This window comes from Neoarius graeffei, chromosome 16 (assembly GCF_027579695.1).
Source record: "Neoarius graeffei isolate fNeoGra1 chromosome 16, fNeoGra1.pri, whole genome shotgun sequence".
NCBI classification, from domain to species: Eukaryota; Metazoa; Chordata; class Actinopteri; order Siluriformes; family Ariidae; genus Neoarius; species Neoarius graeffei.
Genome location: NC_083584.1, coordinates 22,448,977 through 22,474,090, shown reverse-complemented (window position 1 = coordinate 22,474,090; position 25,114 = coordinate 22,448,977). Strand labels below are relative to the sequence as shown.

The window sequence follows — 25,114 nt, the reverse complement described above, 5'->3', positions numbered from 1 at the left end:
GCACGTCTTTTGACAACGTTGGCAGATGTCGGTCACTTTGATTTTCCGCTGTACGTTTTACTTCCGTCCTACGATGTCTCGCCGAATCTCGTTAACGGCCGTTGCTTTGACATATGCACTGATGTATTCCATAGCATATTTCAGACACTTGCTATATATAGATGAAAGTCTTCCGGGTTTACCCGGAAATCCGGATATTTGACAAAACTCTTGAAAATCTCCGGTTTTCCGAATGGAGAAATTTATTTTTCGGATTTTTCGCGTTCCGTTTCATAGAAATTCGGTTTTGCGATCGCGCAGCTTGTTTACGTTCGGCGACAGGGCACCACCATTTTCGTAGTCTCACAATGCTTGCTGGTGTGTACGAGACCTTATATGCGTATATACATACCTCATGTCATGTGAACGAGATTTTATCGCAATATCGTGCTTTAGAAAACGCGGTCTTTCTTTTGTGTAACTATTTAATATCAGTTGAATTATTATTTTCTAAACATGTATGCAGTATTGCACATAAGCTGTGACAGCATCACTTTATATAAGTTTTGACATCCAATAGTGAAAATTCTGAATTTAGAACAATGCGCTCCTGAAAATTACTCATTAACTAGGGGAATTAAATTTGATATTTTTGACATGTTAATCATTAATGTACATGAAAGAAAAAGGCTTAAGTTATACCTTGTTTTAGTGAAAATAAGTACTAAAATGCACTAGAATGCAGGGTTTTGCGTGTAACATTATTAAAATTTTTTCGGGGGACGTTGCCCCCCCATCTTAGTTTGACTTTCAAAAGTTCAGGATTTTTTTCTTTGCTCGACATTAATCTCTGTGCTATAGCAGTGACAAAATGACTACCAAAAATGCATTCCGATATTTAATAAAACGAGAAGTAGAATTTTGATGATGATAAAAATTTGCCTTCAGTTCCCCTTTAAGGCAAAACATGCATGATTGAGACCAATAAATCACTGAAAGCAAATCAACTCTGTATATACAATTAGTCTGAACACGAAGTTGCTGAATGTCAGGGTGCTATTTAATTTGTTACAACTGGCAGTAAGGCCACTGTTTCTGCCTTTCATTAGGGCCAGAGCACCAGAGATGCACAGCCTTTGGTGTCCACCGGAGGGCGCTGTACCGATGGTGCAAGGCCCTATTGTTTTCCTAAGGATTCTTATGGGGCTTTTCCACTACCAACGCGGCTGAGTTGGGCTGAGCCGTGCCGTGCTGAGTTGGGCTGAGTCGAGCTGAGTGGGGCTGTTGGAGTTGCATTTCGACTACAACCGCGCTGAACCATGCTGGCTGGAAGTGGGTGGACACATTGGGTGGAGTTAGCGAAAGTGGGTGGACGTCACGTGATGTCGTTAGGCGGCGCAAACAGTGACATCAGTGACCTTTTAAGCAGTAGTCTCACGACCCGGATAGTAAACATGGAGGACATGGAGTCGTTAGTGTTGCTGGTCTTGGTGCTGTGGCTTGTTGTCACCGACAACGCCAACAGATACTGGCAAGAGCGTATAGATGAGGCGAGGCGCATAAGGCTTCAGAAATTCTTGTAATTCGTAATTCTTCTTCTTCCGGGTTTACGGTGTTTACAGATCCCAGCGTGCTCGCGGGGCGTGTGTGGGCATGTGAGGACACTCCTCCTCACCAATCAGTGCACAGGGGAGTGTCTCCTCACGCCCCTAGCCCCACTCGGCTCGGTTTGGCTCGCTTCAGCCCCACTCCAAAACCGTGCGAGTTTTGGGTGCTGAGTAGGGCTGAAGTGAGCTCAGTCGTGCTGCTCTGAGGTAGTTGAAACGTGAGCCGCAGGCTTTTAGGCAGGATTTTTTTTTAGGGAGTCTAACTTTTTTGCAGGTGTCACTGTATGTGGCGAGGTGTAGCGGCGCGTTGAGCGCCGCTGGCACGAGTGTTTTAGGGGGTTCCGGGGGTACTCCCCCGGAAAATTTTGAAATTTCTAATGCTCTCAAATGCTATTTCCTTCATTTTGACAGCAAATTTTGAGCAATACAGCCAAGTGTTTTTGCCTTTGTTACAACATTCTTGTATCAATAGTAAGGCTGGACTGGGGGGAGGCATGTGTGCATGGAAAAATTCAAGCCAGATTCATTTTAGGTAAAACAACTTTCTTTAATGTCTTAATGTAAACAAAATGGTTTCACTGCAACAGTCCACTGGCAACAATATGTTTACAACCGCCTGGGGGCCTTGAGGTACAACTTTGGAATCCCAGCATCCTTTAGAACGTGTCGTATTTGATTATTGTTTAGCCTACTAGAAATACTACCCGCCGGCTCGACTACCACACTCTCCACTACGTAGCCTGTAATGTTGGGAAAATCTGCATGAAAATGTGTTATTTACTGTTAAAAGGATTTATTCGGGATAAATAACATGTCAGGTAAGGCCGGTTTTCTATAGACTACATTCCACATTTAGCTGCGGCAATATAGTCTACGGCTATATTGTCTGGATATTTATGCCAGTGTCTCCTAGGCATACATCTTTTCCCCCTCTGCTCTGGGAACGCATATTACAAGTGCTTTGTACACCAAATTTATTTAATAACCCATTTATTTATAACGAGGGCTCTCACAACTTTGAAATTAGTGCAGCCATAGAAACGCGTGTTTCTGTAGCTCTGCGGCGGGTGCCTATATTTTGTACTCTGGGCTCGTGCTGTTGCTATGGTAACCCTGGGCGTCTTCGGGAAAGACAGCTGTCAAAGCGAGACTTCTGAAATTTCCAAAATGGCGGTGTCAACAAAGCTTGTAGATCCTCGGAAAGCTCAGACTCGGCGATTTTTTAACATATTCAGCTAAGTTACCGGACATAACACGGGTGGAAATATTAGGGCGTCTTTAGGGCGTCGTACTAAAAAGTAGGGCGTCCAATTTCTTGTTTTTTTCAGTACAGGGCGTCGAAAAGACGCCCAGACGCCCCTCTATCTAAAAGCCTGGTGAGCCGTGTTGGGCTGAAGCGAGCTGAAAAAGGGTAGTGGAAAAGGCCCATTATTTATTATTATATCGCTGGCAAAGTATTGTAATCAGTGTGGGTTTTTTTGTGTGTCTGTCTGTTAACAATCTAGCGTCTAGACAGTTGCACCGATGACTTCAAATTTTCAGGGTAGGTGGATGATGGTCTGTAAGTTAGCTGATTTAAATTTTGGGGGTGATTTGGGTCAAGGTTTGTTTTTTTCCTGGCAGCACTTCTTGTTGTTGGTGGTGTTTTTTCTTCAAAATGTGGCCATTTTTGAGGTGGCTTCCATGGACGAAAACTCATGAAATTTGGTACACACGTCAGTCCTGGCCACCGCTACTCAGAGATAGAGGCTCTGCCCCGGGTGTGTCCGGAGGACTCCATAGCACCCCTACATGTCATTGAGACTTTTGGCCGGTGTATATAGTTTCACCTGTCCATGTCAAATTTGGTAGGTGTGTCTGGTGCCCCAAGACAAACAAAATTGTAATGTACATTGCATTAGCCATACTCAACAGGAAGCGAGTTATTTTTGGTTTTGTACGTTTTGACACGTTACATTTTGACGTTCTATTCCGAGGCAGTTTGTTGGATTTGGTATACCAGAGGTGCTCGGGCCCTTCATCGCTGCTTGCGGCTATGTTTTTAACTTAGTGTTGTGGGAAAAAAATTTTTTTTCCTTCTATATCAGTCTTCTCTCAGCTTAGCAGCAGGGCTGTCAGTGACGGACAGGACGCTGGCAGTGTGCACTTCGCTTTTGAACTACAGCCGGTCTCTGATGGTGACCATTTCTTCTGGAAGTTTGTTCCACAGGTCTACTATGGTTGGTAGGAATGTTTTTATGGGTGACTGTATGAGAGTCGGAGATCTCCAGAGAAGACCATCTGGATTCGATTCATGATGATTGGGCTTTCAATTTGATTTCGAAGCAATTTTGTAGATTCAACATACTAAACATTACTTTGGTTTAACGATTCAGGCTTCGTTGAGAAATATTTAAATGCATTCAGGAAGACGTATATTTCTGCATTACTGATTAGCAGAATTCATGAATGCGTAATTAGGTTGTACATGGGACCTGAACCACTCTCATGCTGTGTCGCCTCTGAGGTATGTAAAGTTGATTTGTACCATTATGGATTGTGGGAGGAATTCTCATCAGTGCATTAAAAAAAAAAAAAATTATGAGAACCCTATTTGCAATTCATTTTGCCCCCCTGCCTATGAAATGACCATCTCTAATTTTCCTGAACTTGATTTGTTCCATTAAAAAAAAAAAAGCGCACACACACAATGCTTCCAGATCAAGCAGTTTGAGTTTTCCTTGCTTCGGAATATTTCACTGTGTTAAGGGTTGTTTTACAATCAGGGTACGCAAGCTAAAAATCACATTTAACACTTATTATCTTCAATATCAAAAGGCTTGACTAAATAAATTTGGTTGTTTATTGTAGCCCTGTGATAGCTCTATTTACCATGCAAAAAAAAAAAAAAGGGTGATAACGTTATTTTTGGTGAATGTATGGCAATATATGTCAGATTTAGCAAAATTACTCGTGTCATTTAGCCTAGTAAACTAGACCCACCCACCTAGCGGCCAAAAATATTTTTGCCTACGAGTGGGTCTAGCCTCGGACCATGTCAACAACACACCCCAGGCATCAAATCGTGCCCGCCAATCACAACGCAAGGTTTTTGTTTGGATTCTTTGGGCGGGCTTTTGCAGGAGTGACAACAAAGCTGCGCGACGCTGGAGAAAGCGCAACAGGAAAGATGGCTACGGCTAGTGAACAGCGCGCGTTGACTCCGCTTTGGAATCAGTTTTAGAAGAATTAGACTTGGAGTTTTCGTTGAAACATGAGCAGGAAGAGGCTCTCCGCTCATTCCTTTTCAAGAAGGACGTTTTCGCTGTTTTGCTGACCGGCTATGGCAAAAGTCTGATCTACCAGCCGTTTACCCTCCCCCACTGCTTTCTGTCGCTCTGACTACGTCACAGTCACTGTTGCGCTGATTGGTCAGAGCGTTGGCCTATACGCACAGAGACAGTTTGAAAGACAGCGGGTTGTTCCTCCTACCCGCTTCGGAAATGTCTACGACTGAGACCAGACTAAGGCTACGTTTACAATAGACTGTATCTGTCTCGTTTTCTTTGCGGATGCACTGTCCGTTTACATTAAACCGCCTGGAAACGCCGGGAAACGGGAATCCGCCAGGGTCCACGTATTCAGTCTAGATCGTGGCTGGTCCGGTGCTGTGTAAACATTGAGAATACGCGGATACGCTGTGCTGAGCTCTAGCTGGCGTCGTCATTGGACAACATCACTGTGACATCCACCTTCCTGATTCGCTGGCGTTGGTCATGTGACGCGACTGCTGAAAAACGGCGCGGACTTCCGCCTTGTATCACCTTTCATTAAAGAGTATAAAAGTATGAAAATACTGCAAATACTGATGCAAATACTGCCCATTGTGTAGTTATGATTGTCTTTAGGCTTGCCATCCTTCCACTTGCGAGTGGTAAGTGATCTGCGCTGGGATCACACACACAGCGGCTCAGTCCCGAATCGTGGCTCGTGCACTTCACTCGTGCGCTGTGTGAGCTGCGCAGGGCCGGAGTGCGCACCCTCCAGAGGGCACTCGCTGTTCAGGGCGGAGTGATGTGGAGCGCAGGATGCCTGCGGAGCCGAGCGTATCCGTGTATTGGTGTTGCTGTGTGCACACGAATCGTTTTAAAAACGTTAATCTGATGATCCGCTGATACGGTCTAATGTAAACCCCACCTAAATATTCACATTTAGTCTGGCTTGCCAGTCTACGTATCATTTAGAAAAAGTGCTTTTTTGACCATAGGTAGCTCCAAAAGGGATGCACTTACCGTATTTTCTGGACTATAAGCCGCTACTTTTTTCCTAGGTTTTGAACCATGCGGCTTATACAAAGGTGCGGCTATTCTGTGGATTTTTCTTCCACCGCTAGGGGCGCTCTAACCGGAAGTAGAATCAAAAATAAGATAGACGGAAAATCAATGCAAAGAAGAATTAGCAGATCTTTAGCAGATAGAACATGCACGACAAATTACTAACTGGTAATTATTTTCAAATCCAGCGAAGATGATTAAAGTGACTTGTGGTTTCAAACACAGGAAAAATGAAGGTAAATAAATACCGGTTATTTTCTCTTGGTTCTGTTCCGTTTTAATCAGCAAAGTTGCTGCCGTGTTAAAAGGCACTGTTCGGAAAGAATCTGTTCAGGTACATACATGTACATTTACAGTACAAAATCGTTCTGTACATGCAGTAAATATCTAATTTTTCACCATGGATATCTGCGGCTTATAGCCCGGTGCGGCTTGTATATCTTTTTAAAAAAAATTTTTTTTAAATAGAGCGGATGCGGCTTATATACAGGTGCGCTCTATAGTCCAGAAAATACGGTAAATCATTCTTTATACCATAAAACAAATATTTGGTTCCATATCATTGGAAACATAGTTAAGTTTTAATGTTGAATGCCAGTAAGTTTTCAGACTATTTTGATCAAATTAGTATGCAATTGTGTCAAAAAAATGTCCTCTCCGAGACAGCTAATTTTTCAATATAAAATAACATATCTAAAATGACTATTTTCATCCTAAATGTGGTCAAGATATTGGGACATAAATATTAGAGACAACTAACACAAAGCTTACAGCCTTAGATTTAAAAGCACTATGGAAGTAGTGGATTCTGAATTGTCAAAAAAAAAAAAAGTCCTCTCCGAGAATCACTTCATTTGTTTCTCCCAGCCCTGCTTAAAGCTACACTTAATCTTGTACAAATACAAACTATTACACATGCCTGTCTGTTCTTTAACTTGTCCTTCACTTAAAAACTGGTACAAGAACCAGTTTGAATCGATTTGAATTTTGGACCCCTGTGACACAAACTTTGTACCCTGATTGTAAAACAACCCTTAAAATATTGCTGCAATTAGGACACTGCTATATACGTTTTGCATGCCGTATCATGAAAAGGTGCCGTAATTTTTAGGTGAGGATAACCGTCCGTTTGATCACCAGGGATCAAAAAGGATGAAAAAAAAAAGGCCTGGAGAAAACTGTCCTGGTTAATCCTGTTCTAGCTGTATTGAACATGTTACGCGGCATACCTATGAGACACATCAGAGTGAAATTATTAGGCTTCTGAAGGTCACAGAAAATAGTGCAGCTCAAACCGGATCCTTTATAATGAAAAGCTGTAAAAGAAACCGTGGTCATAGATAAAGCCGCTGCTGACTATGTGGCATATTAAAATGTCACTTGCAACGCTTATCTAAAATTTGACACAGCACCATTTGAGAGAACAGATGGGAGAAAAATGTTTGAGGCAGAAATAGGCCCAAGTGACGGATTAGAAACCAGGACTTCACTGATTCTGCCCTTGCTAATATGCATGAAGGTAATTATAATTAAAAGGATTATATTTTATAATTTAACACACTTGCAAGTCAAGTCATGTGAAACATGTAATGAGTATTGTATTTAGTTGCCCTCATGGTTTTCAAGTCAAGTTTATTTCTATTGCGCTTTTAACAATAGACATTGTCGCAAAGCAGCTTTACAGAATTTTAATGACTTTAAACATGAGCTAATTTTATTCCTAATCTATCCCCGATGAGCAAGCCTGTGGCGACGCTGGCAAGGAAAAACTCCCTCAGGCGACATGAGGAAGAAACCTCGAGAGGAACCAGACTCAAAAGGGAACCCATCCTCATTTGGGTGACGACAGACAGCATGACTAATATTAACAGTTTTAACATGAAGTCAGCTTCGTTGATGTTATAAACTCTTCACTGATGGAAACTTGAGTGCAAAACTGTTCATGACAACTGCAGTCCTAAAGTTAGCAAGTCAACTGGAGTCCTCAGCCATAAAAGCATTACTGTAAGAGTCCAGAGCGTCCTCCAAGTGTGACTTTCAACTGTCCACATGTTCACGGTTTTCATGCAGTCGTGATTCTTTTTAGATTTGTCTGCTGCATGTAGCTAACATTTTACATGTTGGTGTTGTAAACATGCTGAAGTTTTACACCTTACTGCAGTCAGTATGTTTGCATGCACATCCAAATCGAGCTGCTGTCGGTAATCGAGCTAAGGGTCCCAGCAGGGGTGCCAGAGAAATCCAATCCTACATGCACACAAGGAAATCGAGCTATTGTGTGAGGTACATTGTGCACCCGAGCCACAGGTGGCGCTACACGCCCCATCGTGTCGGTACACTTCCGGTTGTCGTCATGAAGAAGAGCTATTCAAGAGTATAAACAAAGTTATCAGTTCCGTGTTCTCCATTGCGCGTTTTTCTCCCGTCCATGAATTTTAATATATTCAACTCCTTAAGCTGAATGAGCATGAACTCTGTCTCCTCATTGCTCCAGAAGTGCACGTTTCTGCTCGCCATTTTCTCTTCTTCGTTTGTTCCTCCTGACCTCTTCTGCTGCTCGCTACTACTGTTGTCATGCCAACCGAGGCTGTCGTGTTTCCCGCTTGTGGTCTCGTCACTCGTCACTTCCGGAAGGGGCAGTGCTGAAGTAAGTAGCTCGACTACGTAGCTCGATAGGGTTTACATGCACTAAGTAGCTCGGCAAAAATCGCATAATCTAGGCCGTGTAGCTTGATTACGAGAAATCAAGTTCGGTTCAATTTCAGCCGAGCTCAGGTGTTTCCATGGCATTTAGAACTTCGATTTCAGTCGAGCAACGACAGAAATTCGATTTTCTCTATGTGCATGTAAACGCACTGAGTGTTGCTGTAAGCAGCAGGGCTCGACATTAAGTTTTAAACCCACTTGCCCTGGGTGGCACGAGAGGGTAAATTTCCACTTGTCATCCAATATCACTTTCCCCCTATTTTGCGAGCACTACCTTTTTTTAGGAAAACTATAGAATGGTTGTGAATTGCAACATAAAATGAAGATCACACATTGAGTTGAAGTTTGGTTATTGATTAAGTTTATTATTAAGTTTGGTGATTGGTTACTTTTTCCTTGTAAAGGCCAATAACAGTTTTATCTGAAAGAAATAGTTTTTCCTGCCTGAGTCGATTTATTTCCATTTCACATGCATGCAGCTGTTGTAAAGTTCAGTGTGTTTGTTATAGATTTCTATTTTATGATTTCTACATTATCGAGTAATGAACCTACAGTCTGAGAGAGTTCTACACAAAGTTTGTATGAAGAAAACACTAGGGAGCCAAGATTTCTGAACAGTACTGTGTTTTTGAGAATGTTTATATATCTTTTTTTTTTTTTTTCCTTTCGTTGTTGTCTCATCCACCTCTAGGTTCAAGACAAAACCCAGTGCTGCGTCATGACAGACAGGATAATCTCGTCTCACCGCCTTCCGCTTATCCGGGGCTGGGTCGCGGAGGCAGCAGTCTGAGCATGGAAGCCCAAACTTCCCTTTCCCCAGACACCTCGGCCAGCTCCTCGGGAAGAACACCGAGGCGTTCCCAGGGCAGCCGAGAGACATAGTCCCTCCAGCGTGTCCTGGGTCTTCCCCGGGGGGACATGCTTGGAACACCTCCCCAGGGAGGCGTCCAGGAGACATCCGAAAGAGATGCCCAAGCCACCTCAGCTGATTCCTCTCGATGTGGAGGAGCAGCGGCTCTACTCCGAGCTCCTCCCGAGTGACTGTGCTTCTCGCCCTATCTCTAAGGGAGCGCCCAGCCACCCTGCGAAGGAAACTCATTTCGGCCGCTTGTATCCGCGATCTTGTTCTTTCGGTCATTACCCAAAGCTCATGACCATAGGTGAGAGTCGGAACGTAGATCGACCGGTAAATTGAGAGCTTCGCCTTTTGGCTCAGCTCCTTCACCACGACGGACCGGTAAAGCGACCGCATCACTGCGGAGGCCGCACCGATCCGCCTGTCGATCTCAAGCTCCATCCTTCCCTCACTCATGAACAAGATCCCGAGATACTTAAACTCCTCCACTTGAGGCAGGACTTCTCTACCAACCTGGAGAGGGCAAGCCACCCTTTTCCGGTCGAGAACCATGGCCTCGGACTTGGAGGTGCTGATTCTCATCCCAGCCGCTTCACACTCGACTGCAAACCGCCCCAGGGCATGCTGAAGGTCCTGGTTTGAAGAAGCCAACAGGACAACATCATCCGCAAAAAGCAGAGATGAAATCCTGTGGTTCCCAAACAGGAATCCTGTTTGAGACAGGATAATGTTTGAGTTTAAAATTAATTAGTGTGTAGGTTGTGGGTATTTTTATACAGACCTGGCAACCTGTAACTGAATCAGTGCAGCCATCTGTCATGACGCAGCATGAGTTTTTTTTTTTTTTTTTTTTAAATAAACCTAGAGGTGGATGATTTAAAAAAAAAAAACCTGATACATAAATATTTTGCACGGGATTGTGTTGCTCTGATAACAGAAACAAAGCTCCGGCTCTCTCTGCTCTTACTCTGTTCTGTTCTTTCAGGATTTATCGCGCATGTCGCTCCTTGTTGAGTTTTTTTTTTTTTTTTATGCCCGAGTTGTTTGAAACTGATCTGGGTTTCCTGTGTCGAATAAGGAAGCGGCTTCACCTGTACGAAAATCAAAACACTTTTATGAAGGCGCTAACTCGAATGCCAGTAGAAAAAAATTATAAAATGAGATTCTTAAGCAAACTCTTCCATCCTCACTTCCGACTTTGTTTTTGTAAAATACATTTTAAATAGAATTGTGAATTTCTCTGGAGTTTTCAGGCTGAGCTCCTCTCTTCGTATTCTTTAACCACTCATTTCCTCGTTGTTCTTGAAGCATTTGCTTCTATTTGTGAACATTTTTCTTGATAGCGGGGAGACGGTAACGCCTTTTATCCATTTCTGTTTGAACAAGCAAAAACAGCGCAAAAATTAACCATATTGAAGACAGATTAAGCCTTGCTTGCATGAGAGACGGTGTCTGTCTGACCCCAGCTGTAATTATCACATGATGCGTGACGTCATGCACAAGGGGTCTATAAACAGTACGCGTACCATACTGCAACAGCGGGGGGATATAAAATAACTCGCAAAGCAGTAAATGAAACCGAGACTAAGAAAACAGCCAAGACATAATGGTGGATATGTAGTGAGGGACGCTTTTAGGAACTGAAATAAAAGATCAAAAAGCCTCATTTTTGTGATGCTAGTTCGTAATATAGGGTCATTCCGTGTGAAATCATCAGATTTTCCAAAATCTTCCCGGGTCACCGACTCGGATTCTCATGATTTTTTTATTTTATTTTATTTTTTTACAAGTACCCACATATGTCTGATGAACACATGCAAAATATTTCTGTTTAATTCCAAGTAGGGGCGTCACGGTGGTGTAGTGGTTAGCGCTGTCACCTCACAGCAAGAAGGTCCGGGTTCGAGCCCCGTAGCCGGCGAGGGCCTTTCTGTGCGGGGTTTGCATGTTCTCCCCGTGTCCGCGTGGGTTTCCTCCGGGTGCTCCGGTTTCCCCCACAGTCCAAAGACATGCAGGTTAGGTTAACTGGTGACTCTAAATTGGCCGTAGGTGTGAATGTGAGTGTGAATGGTTGTCTGTGTCTATTGGCCCTTTTCCACTACCCTTTTTCAGCTCGCTTCAGCTCACTTCAGCCCGACACGGCTCGCGTTTCGACTACCAAAAACCAGCACGACTCAGCTCGTTTCAGCCCTGCTTAGCCCCTAAAACTCGCACCGTTTTGGAGTGGGGCTGAAGCGAGCCAAGCCGTGCCGAGTGAGGCTGGGGGCGTGAGGAGACACTCCCCTGTGCACTGATTGGTGAGGAGGAGTGTCCTCACACGCCCACACACGCCCCGTGAGCGCGCTGGGATCTGTAAACACCGCAAACCCGGAAGGAGAAGAATTACGAATTACGAGAATTTCTGAAGCCTTATGCGCCTCGCCTCATCTATACGCTCTTGCCAGTATCTGTCTGCGTTGTCGGTGACAACAAGCCACAGCACCAAGACCAGCAACACTAACGACTCCATGTCCTCCATGTTTATTGTTTACTATTCGGGTCGTGAGACTACCGCTTAAAAGATCACTGATGTCACTGTTTGCGCTGCTTAACGACATCACCTGACGTCCACCCACTTTCGCTAACTCCACCCAATGTGTCCACCCACTTCCAGCCAGCACGGTTCAGCGCGGTTGTAGTCGAAATGCAACTCCAACAGCCCCACTCAGCTCGACTCAGCACGGCACGGCTCAGCCCAACTCAGCCGCGTTTGTAGTGGAAAAGCGGCATATGTGTCAGCCCTGTGATGACCTGGCAACTTGTCCAGGGTGTACCCTGCCTTTCGCCCGTAGTCAGCTGGGATAGGCTCCAGCTTGCCTGCGACCCTGTAGAACAGGATAAAGCGGCTAGAGATAATGAGATGAGATGAGATAATTCCAAGTAGTTTTTAGATACAATTTTTTTTTAATCAGGGTACCCACAATCCTATTTTTCACTCGCGAATGCATGTGGCAGATTCTACCGTAACTGGATTCATTAATCACTTGCCCACAAAATAAGAAATTTTTCTTGTCCTTTTTTCAGTGAGGTAATATTTTCAAGATTGAAAATATGGTATTTGGTCTTCTAAAACAGCACATGTCATTTAAAAATACACTGAGTATATCAATAAAAGATTTTTAAAGAATAAAGTTCTATTTCTTTGACATATCTGACAGACATGACTCCCATTTTAAAAATCACTTTCATTATCCCTGTTGCTATCGTCAGTGAATTTCTGTCAGATGACCTGACGATAGACTCGGCCATTATGGATCTTTGGTAGTTATCGTGTGGAAGCAGGCTTTATCATTTTGGGGTGTCAACAGATAGAGTTGAAATAGATGAACAGCGAAAAAACTATTTCGTTCACGAGAGAAGCCCACAGTTATTTTTAAAAAATGCTGTCGTCAGTCTGTCAGTCAAATGCACCTGACGATAGCAAAATTCAAGCCCTCGCCACGCACATGTTGACTGACGCAAAGAGGAAATTCTACTGCGCATGATTTTTGTGACAGCAGACATTTACTTCCGGGCAAGACTTGGAGTTCTGACAGCTAGATTTCATCAAATAAATCAAGGTAAGATTTTCAGTCAGCTATCCTGACGATAGAAATTTTTGACGATAGAAACATTGAGAATATATTTGTGCATTCATATTTAAATTTTTCTGGAGGAAAACTATCGTAAGTTGAGATAAATCAGAGCCACTTGCGACCCTTTCAGCCGACAGGCCATTTCAATGTGTTATTTCCCCGCGAAAGTGACACAGTCGTGTCTATCGTCACTGTTCTGACAATTATTGTTGATATTTCAGTTTTAAAAATAAATTTTATCTTTTTTATTTCAATATTTTATTTTATTATTTGGTTCTAGTGATGAGGTATTTAATATTATTACTAAATTTGTCAGATTAATAATGTAAGAAACAGTTTTGTTGCTATTGTCATCTAGAGCGTCTGTCAGAATATGATGGTAGACGTTAGTTTGTCTGTCAGATTTTGATGATAGAAACCGATGTGTTTCTATTGTAATTTAGCATGTCTGTCATGTCAGGCTTTTATTAATTAGTTACCAGGACTACTGTCCTAAAATTTACTGTGAATGTCCAAGACCCCAAATGCTACTAGAAAAACTTAATAGAATGATCAAAATAATCAATTCAGCAATTTAAGGAGATGGGACTTAACTGGCCTCTGTTATGGTAGAATCTGCCATTTTGAGCTTTTTTTCCCCATTTTTAAAAGGCATTATCTCAGCTAAAAATGCAGATATAAAGCTCAAATTTGGAATACAGCCTATTTGGGCACCCTAGATACAGTAGTAAATTTCAAAAATGGGATACAGAGCTAATTTTTTCATTCTGTAGCATCACAAAAGTGGCAGTTTGTCCATTCTCGCAAAAAATTACAAAATTTCAAAGAGCTGTACTAAAGAAGGGATTCAATGGATAAACTTCATATTGTAGAATACACATATCTGGGGTACTAGTTATGTGTGTAAGGGCGTATTCACACCTACGTTGTTTGGTCCGGACCAAACGACTAAACGAACCAAATTTCCCTTGGTCCGGACCTTTTGGGTTGGTCTGAATACAAACCACCGAACTCTGGTCCGGACCAAACAAGCGGACCGAGACCGAGCTGCAAGGTCGAACTCGGTCCGGACCAAAGGAACCCTGGTGCGGATCTTTTGGAGGTGTGAAAGCAGACCGGACCTAATCCGACAGTTTTGCTTTTTTGTACCTCGGGAGCTTCCGTCGTTTGTCGAGCATTATGGGAAACAGAGTCTTGACACTCCACCGCAAAGTGCAAACACTGTTTCGGTTGTCAAGGGAACCTTATAACAGTCGTTCAGTCATTCAGACCAGTGGTAGGCTAGACTACAGAGTACAAAAAATGAGTAGGGGGCAAACGTGGGCCGAGGAAGAAACGCGTACCCTTGTGGATATATGGGCAGATGTCCACATATCTGAGCTTTTGGAGAGAACACACAAAAATGCCGACGTGTTTGCTGTATTCAGTGAGAAAATGAAGGAGAAGGGGTTCACGCGCTCCCCAGAACAATGTCGGCTAAAAGTGAAGAAACTCCGTCAGACCTACATTAAAATCAGGGACATTCTTTCAAAAAGTGGCGGTACTAGCGACGCAAAAAAGAAATTCATCTATTGCGTGAAGAACCAGAATTGTCACAACATGATGTGCGCTCATCAGCGCTATCCTCCGTAGCCGCCTTGCCCTTTGTCGTCGTCGTTGATAAATTACTTGTACAACAGCATAGTAATCGCACAATTGTGAAAACAGTAAAAACTGGAAAAAACATATAAATAACAGCACGGAAAGCCTCCATGACTACTTTTGAACTTAACGCTTTGTGCGCGTGTCGTCTCTGACCAATAGCTGAACGACCTCAGGGCGCGTGGCTTTGTTGACAGGTTTTGGTCCGCTTACTAAAATGTACAGTGTGAAAGCGAACCGCACCAAAATGAAAAAATAAAAAAAAACATTTGGTTCGGACCAAAGCAAGTGAACTATCGAACTATCCTGGTCTGAATACACCCTAAAACATTGTGGTCATAACTTGAAGGGTTTTTGAATTATTGAATCTTGAAAATCGAACATGATCGTAGAATGTCAAAAATAGGCCTCCAGTCTCTTTATGATTTGACCAGGTGGGCAAGTGCTCAGCCACTTCATAATTTTTTTTTTTTTTTTATGGAGAGAATATTGACATACCAACTTTTGTCAAATTTTTTTTATCTAGCTCAAATGCCTTCATAGTGAAAAAAATTTGCAAAGTAGGGTACCGTAACATGGCGCGAACCAATTTTGAACCTGTATTTGCATATTCAGAAAGCAATACATCAGCTCTGAATGGAAGCATAAAGCTCAAATTTGGTATTTACAATATTTGGCACCCCAAAATAATGGATCAACTTTGAAAGACAGATTACTGAGCTTCTTAGTCGCCATTTCTAGCCATGTGGTAGCGCGGCTCAATCACAGTACACGAAACATTGTCAACACCTTGTCAGGTTACATCTTAGTTACGGCACACGGCAGCATAACGGCTGCCTCTATTTCCTACGGACGTGTTAGTATCTGGCCATTATTTAGTTGAATGAAACTTAGGCCATGTACACACGTAGCCGGGTATTTTTAAAACCGAACATTTCCCCCCCCTCCGTTTATAAAAATGTTTTATCCACACCACCTCGTCTTCGAAAAAATCCCTTCCACACATAACCGAACATCTGCGTTTTCAATCACATTCATAAGCATTCCAAACCTGTAGATGGCATTATTTCCCCAAATCCTACCCCCTAATCACATCAGAATAGCACCTGCACAATAATTAACGCTTTCAAGGCACTACTCCGATCCATTACTCTTTGGCCATGCTTAATCTGGCTTCTGCAGTAAACAAAGGTCGCACGTTTGACGTCAGGGCAGATTTGTTGTCATTTTTTTGGCGCAGATTGTGACGTTCTAAAACGCAAAACTCCAGTTATCTCTGTCTACACGAAAAGGCATACACGGAGTTTTCAAAAATCTTCACTTTGCCCGGAGTTTTTTTAAATATTCATTTTTGATGTGTTTTCATGTGGATGACAGGCCAAAACGTAGAAAAATATCTTCGATTTAGCAGATACCCGGCTACGTGTGGACGGGGTCTTAGTTTCACATCGCACGCCGCTCAGTTTTGTACAGATATGTAAACAAAAATATTTTTGGTTACTCAGTGAAAAATAGATGGCGGCAAATCCTACTACAGACGGTGATTTGACGCCGCCGACCGGCTACTTTTGAGACCTCTGAGAATGTATCTGATTTTGGCGTACATCCATGGAAACAGTGCCATAGTACGTACCTTGGTTTTGGAGTCACGGTTCGGTTCATTTTCAGTACAGTAAGAGGAAAAATGCACAACATAAAATTGCAGGTTGTTTATTATGAAGTTTTGTAAACACTAACAGTTTATAATGTTTTAGCATTTTAAATGAAACGTACTAAAAAAAATGGAATAGACTACTGCTACAAACCACTGATAATTTCTCCAATAAATACAAGATTCTCAAAAAAAATTAAAATGAAAGGAACTTGAAATGAAATGAGTTTTGTAGGCCTGCTCAGATTTCGTCATCATCTTTTTTTTTTTTTTGTTAAGAAATTAACTTTTCCATATTATCTAAAGTTGCAGCATTAACAGTCCCAGCTTGTAACCCTGTTCAGTTTCATTCAACTTTCATGTTTTTTTGGAGGTTTTTTTTTCCCCCCGAAAAAATAACTGGTTCACATTGTCCTCTGAAAGGGCAGATCTGCTGGCAATTACAATATCTGAGTGATCAAGCTCGACGTGTTGCCAGAAGCAAACCCAATTACTACTGAACAAATGTCGGCACACTGCTTTCATCTTATCCGCTTCTCTTTGTCCGTTGTTGTATTTCACCGGAAAACTGAAGCGTTCCCGAACAGGAGATATTAATGATAAGGGAAGGTCTTCAAACTCTGGCTTCTCATTTGCATTACCCATGATGTTTGCTAGCTTGGCTGCGCGTGTAGTGTGTTCGAGACTTAAACGTACGGTCCGCCACTTAATATGTTCTTGTGGGAACTCGGATTTGAAGTATGTTCCGCGCACACAATAGTCTACTGTTAATTACTGTTAAAGGTTGCATTCGCACCGTACCGAAAGTCCTGTACCGATACAGTACAAATACATGTACCGTTACACTCCTACATTATATGTTGTGGCTATACATCATATAGGTCCGTCTCAGAAACTGGTCTCTCATTTGAGACATTATGGTCAAAAAATAAATTTTCTAATTTAACTTTTTTTTTTTTTGCATTTACTGAACACTCAATGTTTCTTTTGTCATGTTTAATAAGAGTAAAGATGGTATCTTGCTTTATCTGGCCTCCACTGTGGAAAAATGTTTTTGATTACAATGCTTTTGTAAAATTGATTTCCATATAAAATAACTCCATCATGAAGAATTAAAGCCCCTCCTTCACAGACGAGTGAAAATATTGAATAAATTTCCTCTTTTTGATTGCTTGGGTTAAAAATGCCAAGTTATGATGACGGAATTGATTATTCACTTAAATATGAATAATATGATACATTTTGGGTATTTGATACGGCGAAATAGGACACAATGGAAAAATCAAGAACACACCGGAAAGATGAGAATAATGGCGGTGGTAAAAGAACAGCGACTGTACCGGCTGAAGGTCACGTGGGTCTCTGCTGCGGCATGCGAGCAACGGGACATCGCTACCGCACCAGAGAGAGCGCGAGGCGGGGGCGGGGCAAAATGACTGGCCGTAGATTCTATCAAAAGTTTGATCTAAATTGACCATGGTTGCAAAATATTGGCCAAAAATATACAAACACTAAAATATGAAAATAAAATGAAAAAGAAACATTCTATTGCCTTATACTGCAAGACTAAAACAAAATAAAACTCTAAAAACTCACCTTTTCAGTGATAACGTCCGAACAGATCACTCGCGTAACAGAAAGACCGTAAATGGAAGCACGATCAACTTCTAACTGTTGGAGTGGAAAATTCCATTCTACACATGCAAATTGTTAATGTGTGTCCTTCCCCGCACACAAATAACACGCTACGGTAAAAAATAGACCACAACTCATTTTATAGCTCAGAAATCCATACAAGACCAGCTACCATCGTAACATATTCTGTAAGAAACATATTCTATACCTAACTTTCAGCTTTCGTTTTAAAAACCAAAATCGCAGATTTATAGCTAAATGTTTATATGGCGTAGTGATTTTAAGTTACTACTTTTGGTGAGGTAGTGACCTCGAGCCTGAGGCTTTCCGTTTAGATCAATACACACGATCGTATTGGTTTTGGGTATGCGGAAAATGGAGTTACGACGGTGATCAAATATTTTGCTACGGTTATGATTATTCTGTGAGCGCACCAATCTTTAGGTGTATAAAATTATAACTTTAAAATACAATTAGTGATAACTGTAGACTTTTCAGTGGACTACAACCTTTTTAAGGGAATGCGATGTAGTCAACCATTTATCATGTCCCAGATCAAGCCGCCATTTTTCCACAAATTTGCAGAATTTTTGCCAAATTCTGAATAGAGTATTCACATCAAAGATTTAGTTTTATCTGTATTATTTCTTTCATCATTTTATTTCAAATTAAAACCAACATCGCCATTCAAAACCGTATAGTTTATTGACTGTGAGTATATTTAGTGGGGGACCCCCACAGTACCCAGTTTCTGAGACAGACCCATATACCTGTTATGTTGGCAGTTGAAAGACGATTATCAGGTTGAGCTGCTATCGGGCAGGGTGTACAGTCACAGGGCTCCTGATTAGGGCAGCAGAACGGAGCTTATCTCTCCATTTATCTGTCCATTTGATCACACATTCAATTCCTGAAGAGAGTCATCCATGTCCAGCATGCAGGAGAGCCGTTTGGAAGCTCATGCATGTAGAAGAAGATAGATGGCACTTTTCTCCAAGTGTGTCCTGTGACACTGCTAGTCTTCAGTCTACCTGCTTTTTAGCCGTCATACGATAGGAGAGCTGGCTGGTGGGAGGGAAGTGGTAGGTGATCACATTAAGGAGAAACATGGGGGGGGCCTCAACTCACGATCATTGTGAGAAATAAACGATTCATTGAGATTCTCTCTGACATCGACTCCACAAAACCAAATGATCCATTTTAGATCAAATTCAGATTTTCAGTGTGAGCCCAGATTTTTGGACCGCACTGTGTCAATTAATTTCAGCTTCGTAGGAGAACAATATCAACAAGACTAAAAATGCACATCTGGCTAAAAGTCAAGTTTGTTTGTACAGCGCTTTTAACAATAGAGATTGTCGCAAAGCAGCTTTACAGAATCTGAATGACTTAAGACATGAGCTAATTTTATCCCTAATCTATCCCCAATGAGCAAGCCTGTGGCGACGGTGGCAAGGAAAAAACCCCTCAGACGACATGAGGAAGAAACCTCGAGAGGAACCAGACTCAAAAGGGAACCCATCCTCATTTGGGCAACAACAGACAGCATTAACATTTTTAACATGAAGTCAGCTTCGTTGATGTTATAAACTCTTCATTGATGGAAACTTGAGTGCAAAACTGTTCATGACAACTGCAGTCCTAAAGTTAGCAAGTCAGCTGTCGTCCTCAGCCATAAAAGCATTACTGTAAGTAAAAGTCGAACGTGAGATCTGGATTATTCAAATGTGGTGTGTTTGGGTTTTTTTTTTTTTTTTTTTTTTTTGCCTTGTGTAAATATTGTGAACATCCAGCTAGTATACAGCAAAACTCCTTCTGACCGCTTTTTAAGGGGGGGACCGCTAGCCTTTATGGATTTTTATGGGTGGAAATATATTTAAGAGGTACCTTATGGGGAGGGGGGGGGGGGGAATCAAAATGCATCACAATACACATAACATTGTACTTCATACTTGTGTTATAATTGCAGTGTGGCACTTTGAATAAAACCTAAAATGTTTTGTGAGGTCACCAGAGATCTTTATCCCTAATTTAAGAGGGGAAAAAAATGCAAAATAGTTTACATATGGCTCAAACCTGATGGCCTTTCGTACCTCCATATGGTTTTGTGTTAAGCCTAGGTCACAACTGGACGTACGATTTTTTTTGGCCGTGTGATTTTTGGCGTTGCCCAAATCGCTGTTTTTTTTTTTTTTTTGTTCATGGAGAAAGACGCACATTGGCTGTAAGTCTGTCTTGCAACCTGAAAAAAATGTAAGCACCCATAGAGTTTGTTTGACATGACAAAGAACCTCTGCGGCCAGTCTACGGCTCGAAAATCAGCACGTCACACGCGCGCCCTCCGTGCGTTTCTTGCGTTTTTTGCACGTAGACCGGCCGTAGGAGCACGTACGGCCGGTTGTGACCGAGGCTTAACTGAACTATGACTGTCCAGATGCCCATCATTAGGACCGCTTATAAAACCCAGGTAGACTAGCGACAGGCTTTTTTCTTTTTTTTTTTTTCTTTCTCCTTGGTTTTGCTGCTGTGCCAAACACTTGCGGTGTGGAACTGATGCATCCTTGCTGGCACATCACTGCACTTGATTTATTTTTCCCGACATCTGTTTGCCTTGCTCTCAGAGGATGAACCATTAATCTTACCGCATATGATGAGTCGTTTAAAGATTTGTCAGCGAAACACTTTGCTGCTTTCGAGTGTCTCTCGGATAAGTGCATCAACTTATTTGTCACAGATCCTCAGACTGGCAGCTGGTTTTGTTTGTTTGTTTTTTTTCCTCCTCCTCTGGAGTCTGTGCTGAGCCTGAACACGCTGTCAGAGAAGACAAAGATGTGCTTGTTACCTCCGCCAACTTTGTTGGAGGAGGTTTTGCTTTCGGCTCCATTTGTTTGTCTGTTACCAACGTAACCCAAAAAGTCGTGAGTGGATTTTTGATCATTTTGAGGAAAGGTGGACCATGGGCCAAGGAACAATTGGTTAGATTTTGATGCAAATCTGGACATACTCAGTATGGATTCTCGTCCCAGATTAGAAAACATCTGGATTTTCTAATATGTGGCTTGGCAGAGGTATACACTCTACCAAGTGCCCTGCTAGTATTCAGTGTGTATTCACCCCGCTCAGCTGAACGTCCAAGCTCACAGGAGATAGATGATCATCTGTGTCAACTGGATGGAGGTGAAGGGAATCAGTGAGAATATAAGAGAGCTTTCTTGCTGACAGATTGTGAAGCAGGTGTTTTGGGATTCAGTTAGTCTGGGAGGCAAACACAAGGGCAGAGTGTTGATCTGACCCCGAGTCAGCGTCCTCACTTTCACCGATTGATGTATTTGCCAATCTGGGTTCAAGGGGTCGGGGTTCATACTCAAAAAGTGGTTATCGGTCTATTAAATATCACGCCTCGCCTGTGCAGCAGTAGACCACAACGCACACCAAGAGGTAATAGGAGTTTATTAAGAAAAGCTATCTTGAAGGTTAAAGACCTTCAGGATATCATTGCTAGGCTAATCCTGTCAGCTCTGGACCATCAGTCAGCGCCAGTGGCAGCTGGTAGTCTTTCAAACAGGGGAGGCTGGTCGGTTACGATATTTCCAGATTTTAAAAGAAAAAACACATCAATTTTGCCCATACTCTTGCCTCTGATCTGGCTGATTGTTGGCAGGGTCACAAACTGTGAAATAACAGGTTCTTTTGGCCCATTAGCCTACTGTCCAATATACATGATAGTGGTGTTGGGGGGGAGGGGTATATTTTAACATTTTATATTTTAAAATTGTGGCATGTTGTTTAAAAGTTGATCATTATTGAAAGCAGCTCTTTGTCAGGAACCTCAGCAGTAACAGCAGAGTGTTCTGGAATAGGCACAAGCACTGACCTTGGGGAGCCAAACATAGAGCTGGGTGCCACACATTTCATTCAATGACACTTTCCCGATATTTTACTTATTTTGACTGAGAAATGTTTTATTGACAATTTTGATAACCCTTCACTTTTAATCCAGGTCTGTAGTGTGAAATGTTCTCAGCTGTGTTTTTGTTTAAAAATGTTTTCCAAATTGTAGCTGTGTTTAATTCATATCCAGAGAAATATATATTCCAATATAATATACTCAGCATAAACATTTTAAGTAGATTCTATATTTTTGGTCCATCCATGACATATTACTAAAGTAGCCTATTTACTGTTGTTGATGTGGGTCACTTGCTGTTAGCCAATTCACTTTCTCGTACCAGGAGAGCTGAAAGGAACGAGTATTATTCCCTACCTTTTTCACCAAGTCAATTTGAGGCGTTGGTCTACCCTGCTCTTTAATTTTAATTTTTTCCTCGAAAGGAAGACTGGCAAATGGCTTCGCCAAAATTAAATCAGCAATGCTTGGCATCCGTGCGCAGCTTTCTTGCTAGCTGACTAGCCCCCTCAAGTTCAAGTTCAGTCACTCAAATAAACGAAACTTCTGGAACTAAGATAGCAAACTTGACAACACTATATTTACAGTTTATTTACAATGAAAATATATACAAACTAAAAAAGCTGGTAGAAACCGTATGTAATGAATGAAATCGAAATGTAAGCTGATCTCTTACAATACACCACAGCACTTGCGAATCCGCATGGGACTGAACTGAGATTCACCGCTGCCTGTCTATAGTTGAAACGAGCTGTCAATCAAAGAAAATATCCGGCCGCTTTCACCAATCACCAGTCTCCTCGCGGAAAGCTTTGCCATGTCCCTCCCATGTGAGGCTCGGAGTCCGTGGGCGGGCATTTTCGCAGTATTTGTCCAATAACAGTCTTGCATTTTGATATTGAAAGCGCATAGCTCCCAAATGCCATTGAAGTGCACTGAGGCTGGGCTGCATCGCGCTGTCACGAGGGGGAAAAACTCACGCACACATTAGGCGAACTGGGGAAAGTTATAACGGAATGATTTCGCACTGTAGTTGGGTTGAGCACATATATTTCTATGATTCTGGATCTGAAATAGCAATGTTAGAAGGTCGGCTATAACATAAGCCTAGCGCAATTCATCCTACACGATGTTCGTCATTTTTAGAGGAGGCTGAGCCTCCCTCGTTGTCTTGGAGCAATCGCCCGTGGTCAGCGCACATGGCGTACACCTCCATTCACATGGCTTGATCAACTGTCCTGTGTGAAAGAAAGTGTGTTAATCAGCTAGAACCAAAGCTTGAACCATTCGCTGTCTTAAAAACCCTTGAGGAAGCCTAAGTTGTGAGAATGGGAAACTAGAGGGACGTTGGACATCCTACACCAAAGGATTTGTTTGAGGAGTTTAGTAATTGTTTTTGTATGACGGTATTGTTGTTTTATCATGTCATGAGTATTTTGCATAAAATTCTCAGTTCATACATCACTTGTTGGCATTTCACTGCAATCCCAGCTTCTGGGTTTCCTACTTGCATAAGAAATGAACGGTCGCTTTAGTGCTTGCAGGGTGAACATGGGGTTAAGCTCGAATGTGAAACTGCCTTCCATTAGGTCTCCATATCAGACCTCATATAGAAGTCTGAGAGACGGTCTGCTCAATAAATAATTGAGGCACCGTAATGCAAGTTCAGCCTCATTACCGTGGTGGTGTGGTGCTCTCTGGGTGATGGATAGCAGGTTTTAGGAAATGAGCCTGACGGTCCCATCTATAAAAAGAGTCTTGACCTGTCTCACGGAGTACGTACATACCACTCAACCTCTGCCTCCAAACACACTCCCTTTTCATAGCCTTCAACGTGGAGGTGCACACGGCTTCACCGGCTCTCTCCAAACGGTCTTAATAGTTTATTATTTAGCTTTTTGTTATGCTCTACATGTGTGTATGTGTGCTCCTACTGATGTGGAAGTAGGGCTGTGCGATGTCCCCTTAATTGGCATCGACGATGTTTACAGTGCAAACATCGTGATGGACAATCATATTGTGGGCGGGGGGGATTTTAATACCACGTTATTAAATATTTTTTTATTATTATTATTATTATTAAAAGTATTAGATACTCATCCGAGGCTTTGGCACGTAAAGAAAAAAAAGCGCTAGGTGATGTGGAATATTTGATCTTGATAATGGATATGTGGTCCAGCTGCAACATGATGCCCTATATGTCAGCTACCGTACATTATGTGGACCGAGAGTGGGCAATGCAGTCCAAATGCCTGCAGACGAGTTTCATGCCAGAGACACATTCAGCGGACAATTTAGAAGACGCATTGCGCGAGACACTTGCCGAATGGAAAATAGAGGAGAAAAAGATCGCCTGCATAACAACGGGGCGAATATTGTCACAGCCATCAGGCAACTGAAATGGCCGTGGTTAAGTTGTTTTGGGCACAATTTGAACCTGGCCCTAACCAACTCGCTTGCGCAACAGAGGGCCAGTACAGACCGAGCGTTTGGAGTTTGCCGAGCAGTCAACACTGCGTTTGCGCACGGCTGGCTTCGGAGAAATGAGCTGCGCAAAGCGCAGGTGGAAATGAACCTCCCCGAGCACTCACTGATCACGGCAAGATATTAATCTGCTCTAACAATGAAAGACTAGTATTCAAACTATGAGAAGAAACTACACTTTAAGCTATTACTCATTGTTTGTTTACACCATATCAATTGAAGATGCGTTTCGGCCTTTAGTGCGCACCTGAACGCGCTAATTTTTCCAATTTATTAGTGTTTGAATTATTGCACCAGCTTTTAAAATCATGATTTAATATTGTTTTTTTTTTACTGTCTTTACATTTGTCAGAATCACCTTCATTCTTCCCTTTGGTTTGACATTATGGCTTAGAGTGGACCGTTTTGTGTCTGAAAGTAGGCCTATTTACCAGATTAAAGTTATTTGACTTCTGCCGAAGTCTGCGCTTCACTGCCGTTTGGGGTGCAATATTTCCCGACTGAAGTCATTAATAGTGGCCATTTGTTTGAACAACATGACAAATTTTACATTAAAAGTATAGTGTAGGCTAAAAAATGAAGTCAAAATGTATTATTAGTAGCATACTGTATTTGTGTAACCACATGTTATGTTCACTAGCACGTCCCTGCACCATAGCCTACATGAACAAGCGGTAATAGGATATTACTTTATAATGATTTATATAATTATGTATTTATA

The 25,114-nt window shown here is 42.2% G+C and overlaps 1 protein-coding gene across 6 annotated transcripts in view; it reads left to right on the top strand.

The window, feature by feature from the left end:
- The window catches only part of ptk2aa (protein tyrosine kinase 2aa), a 336,131-nt gene that overhangs the window by 78,809 nt on the left and 232,208 nt on the right, over positions 1 to 25,114 (top strand). For 2 of the 6 annotated variants that reach the window (XM_060942648.1, XM_060942647.1), the window contains exon 1: positions 12,894 to 13,060. The exons of the other annotated variants lie outside the window; for them this stretch is intronic. In XM_060942648.1, the coding sequence (XP_060798631.1) occupies positions 12,982 to 13,060 (79 nt within the window). In that variant the 5' untranslated portion in view covers positions 12,894 to 12,981. Of the gene's footprint in view, positions 1 to 12,893; positions 13,061 to 25,114 lie in introns of those variants that run through there. 6 annotated transcript variants of the gene reach the window in all.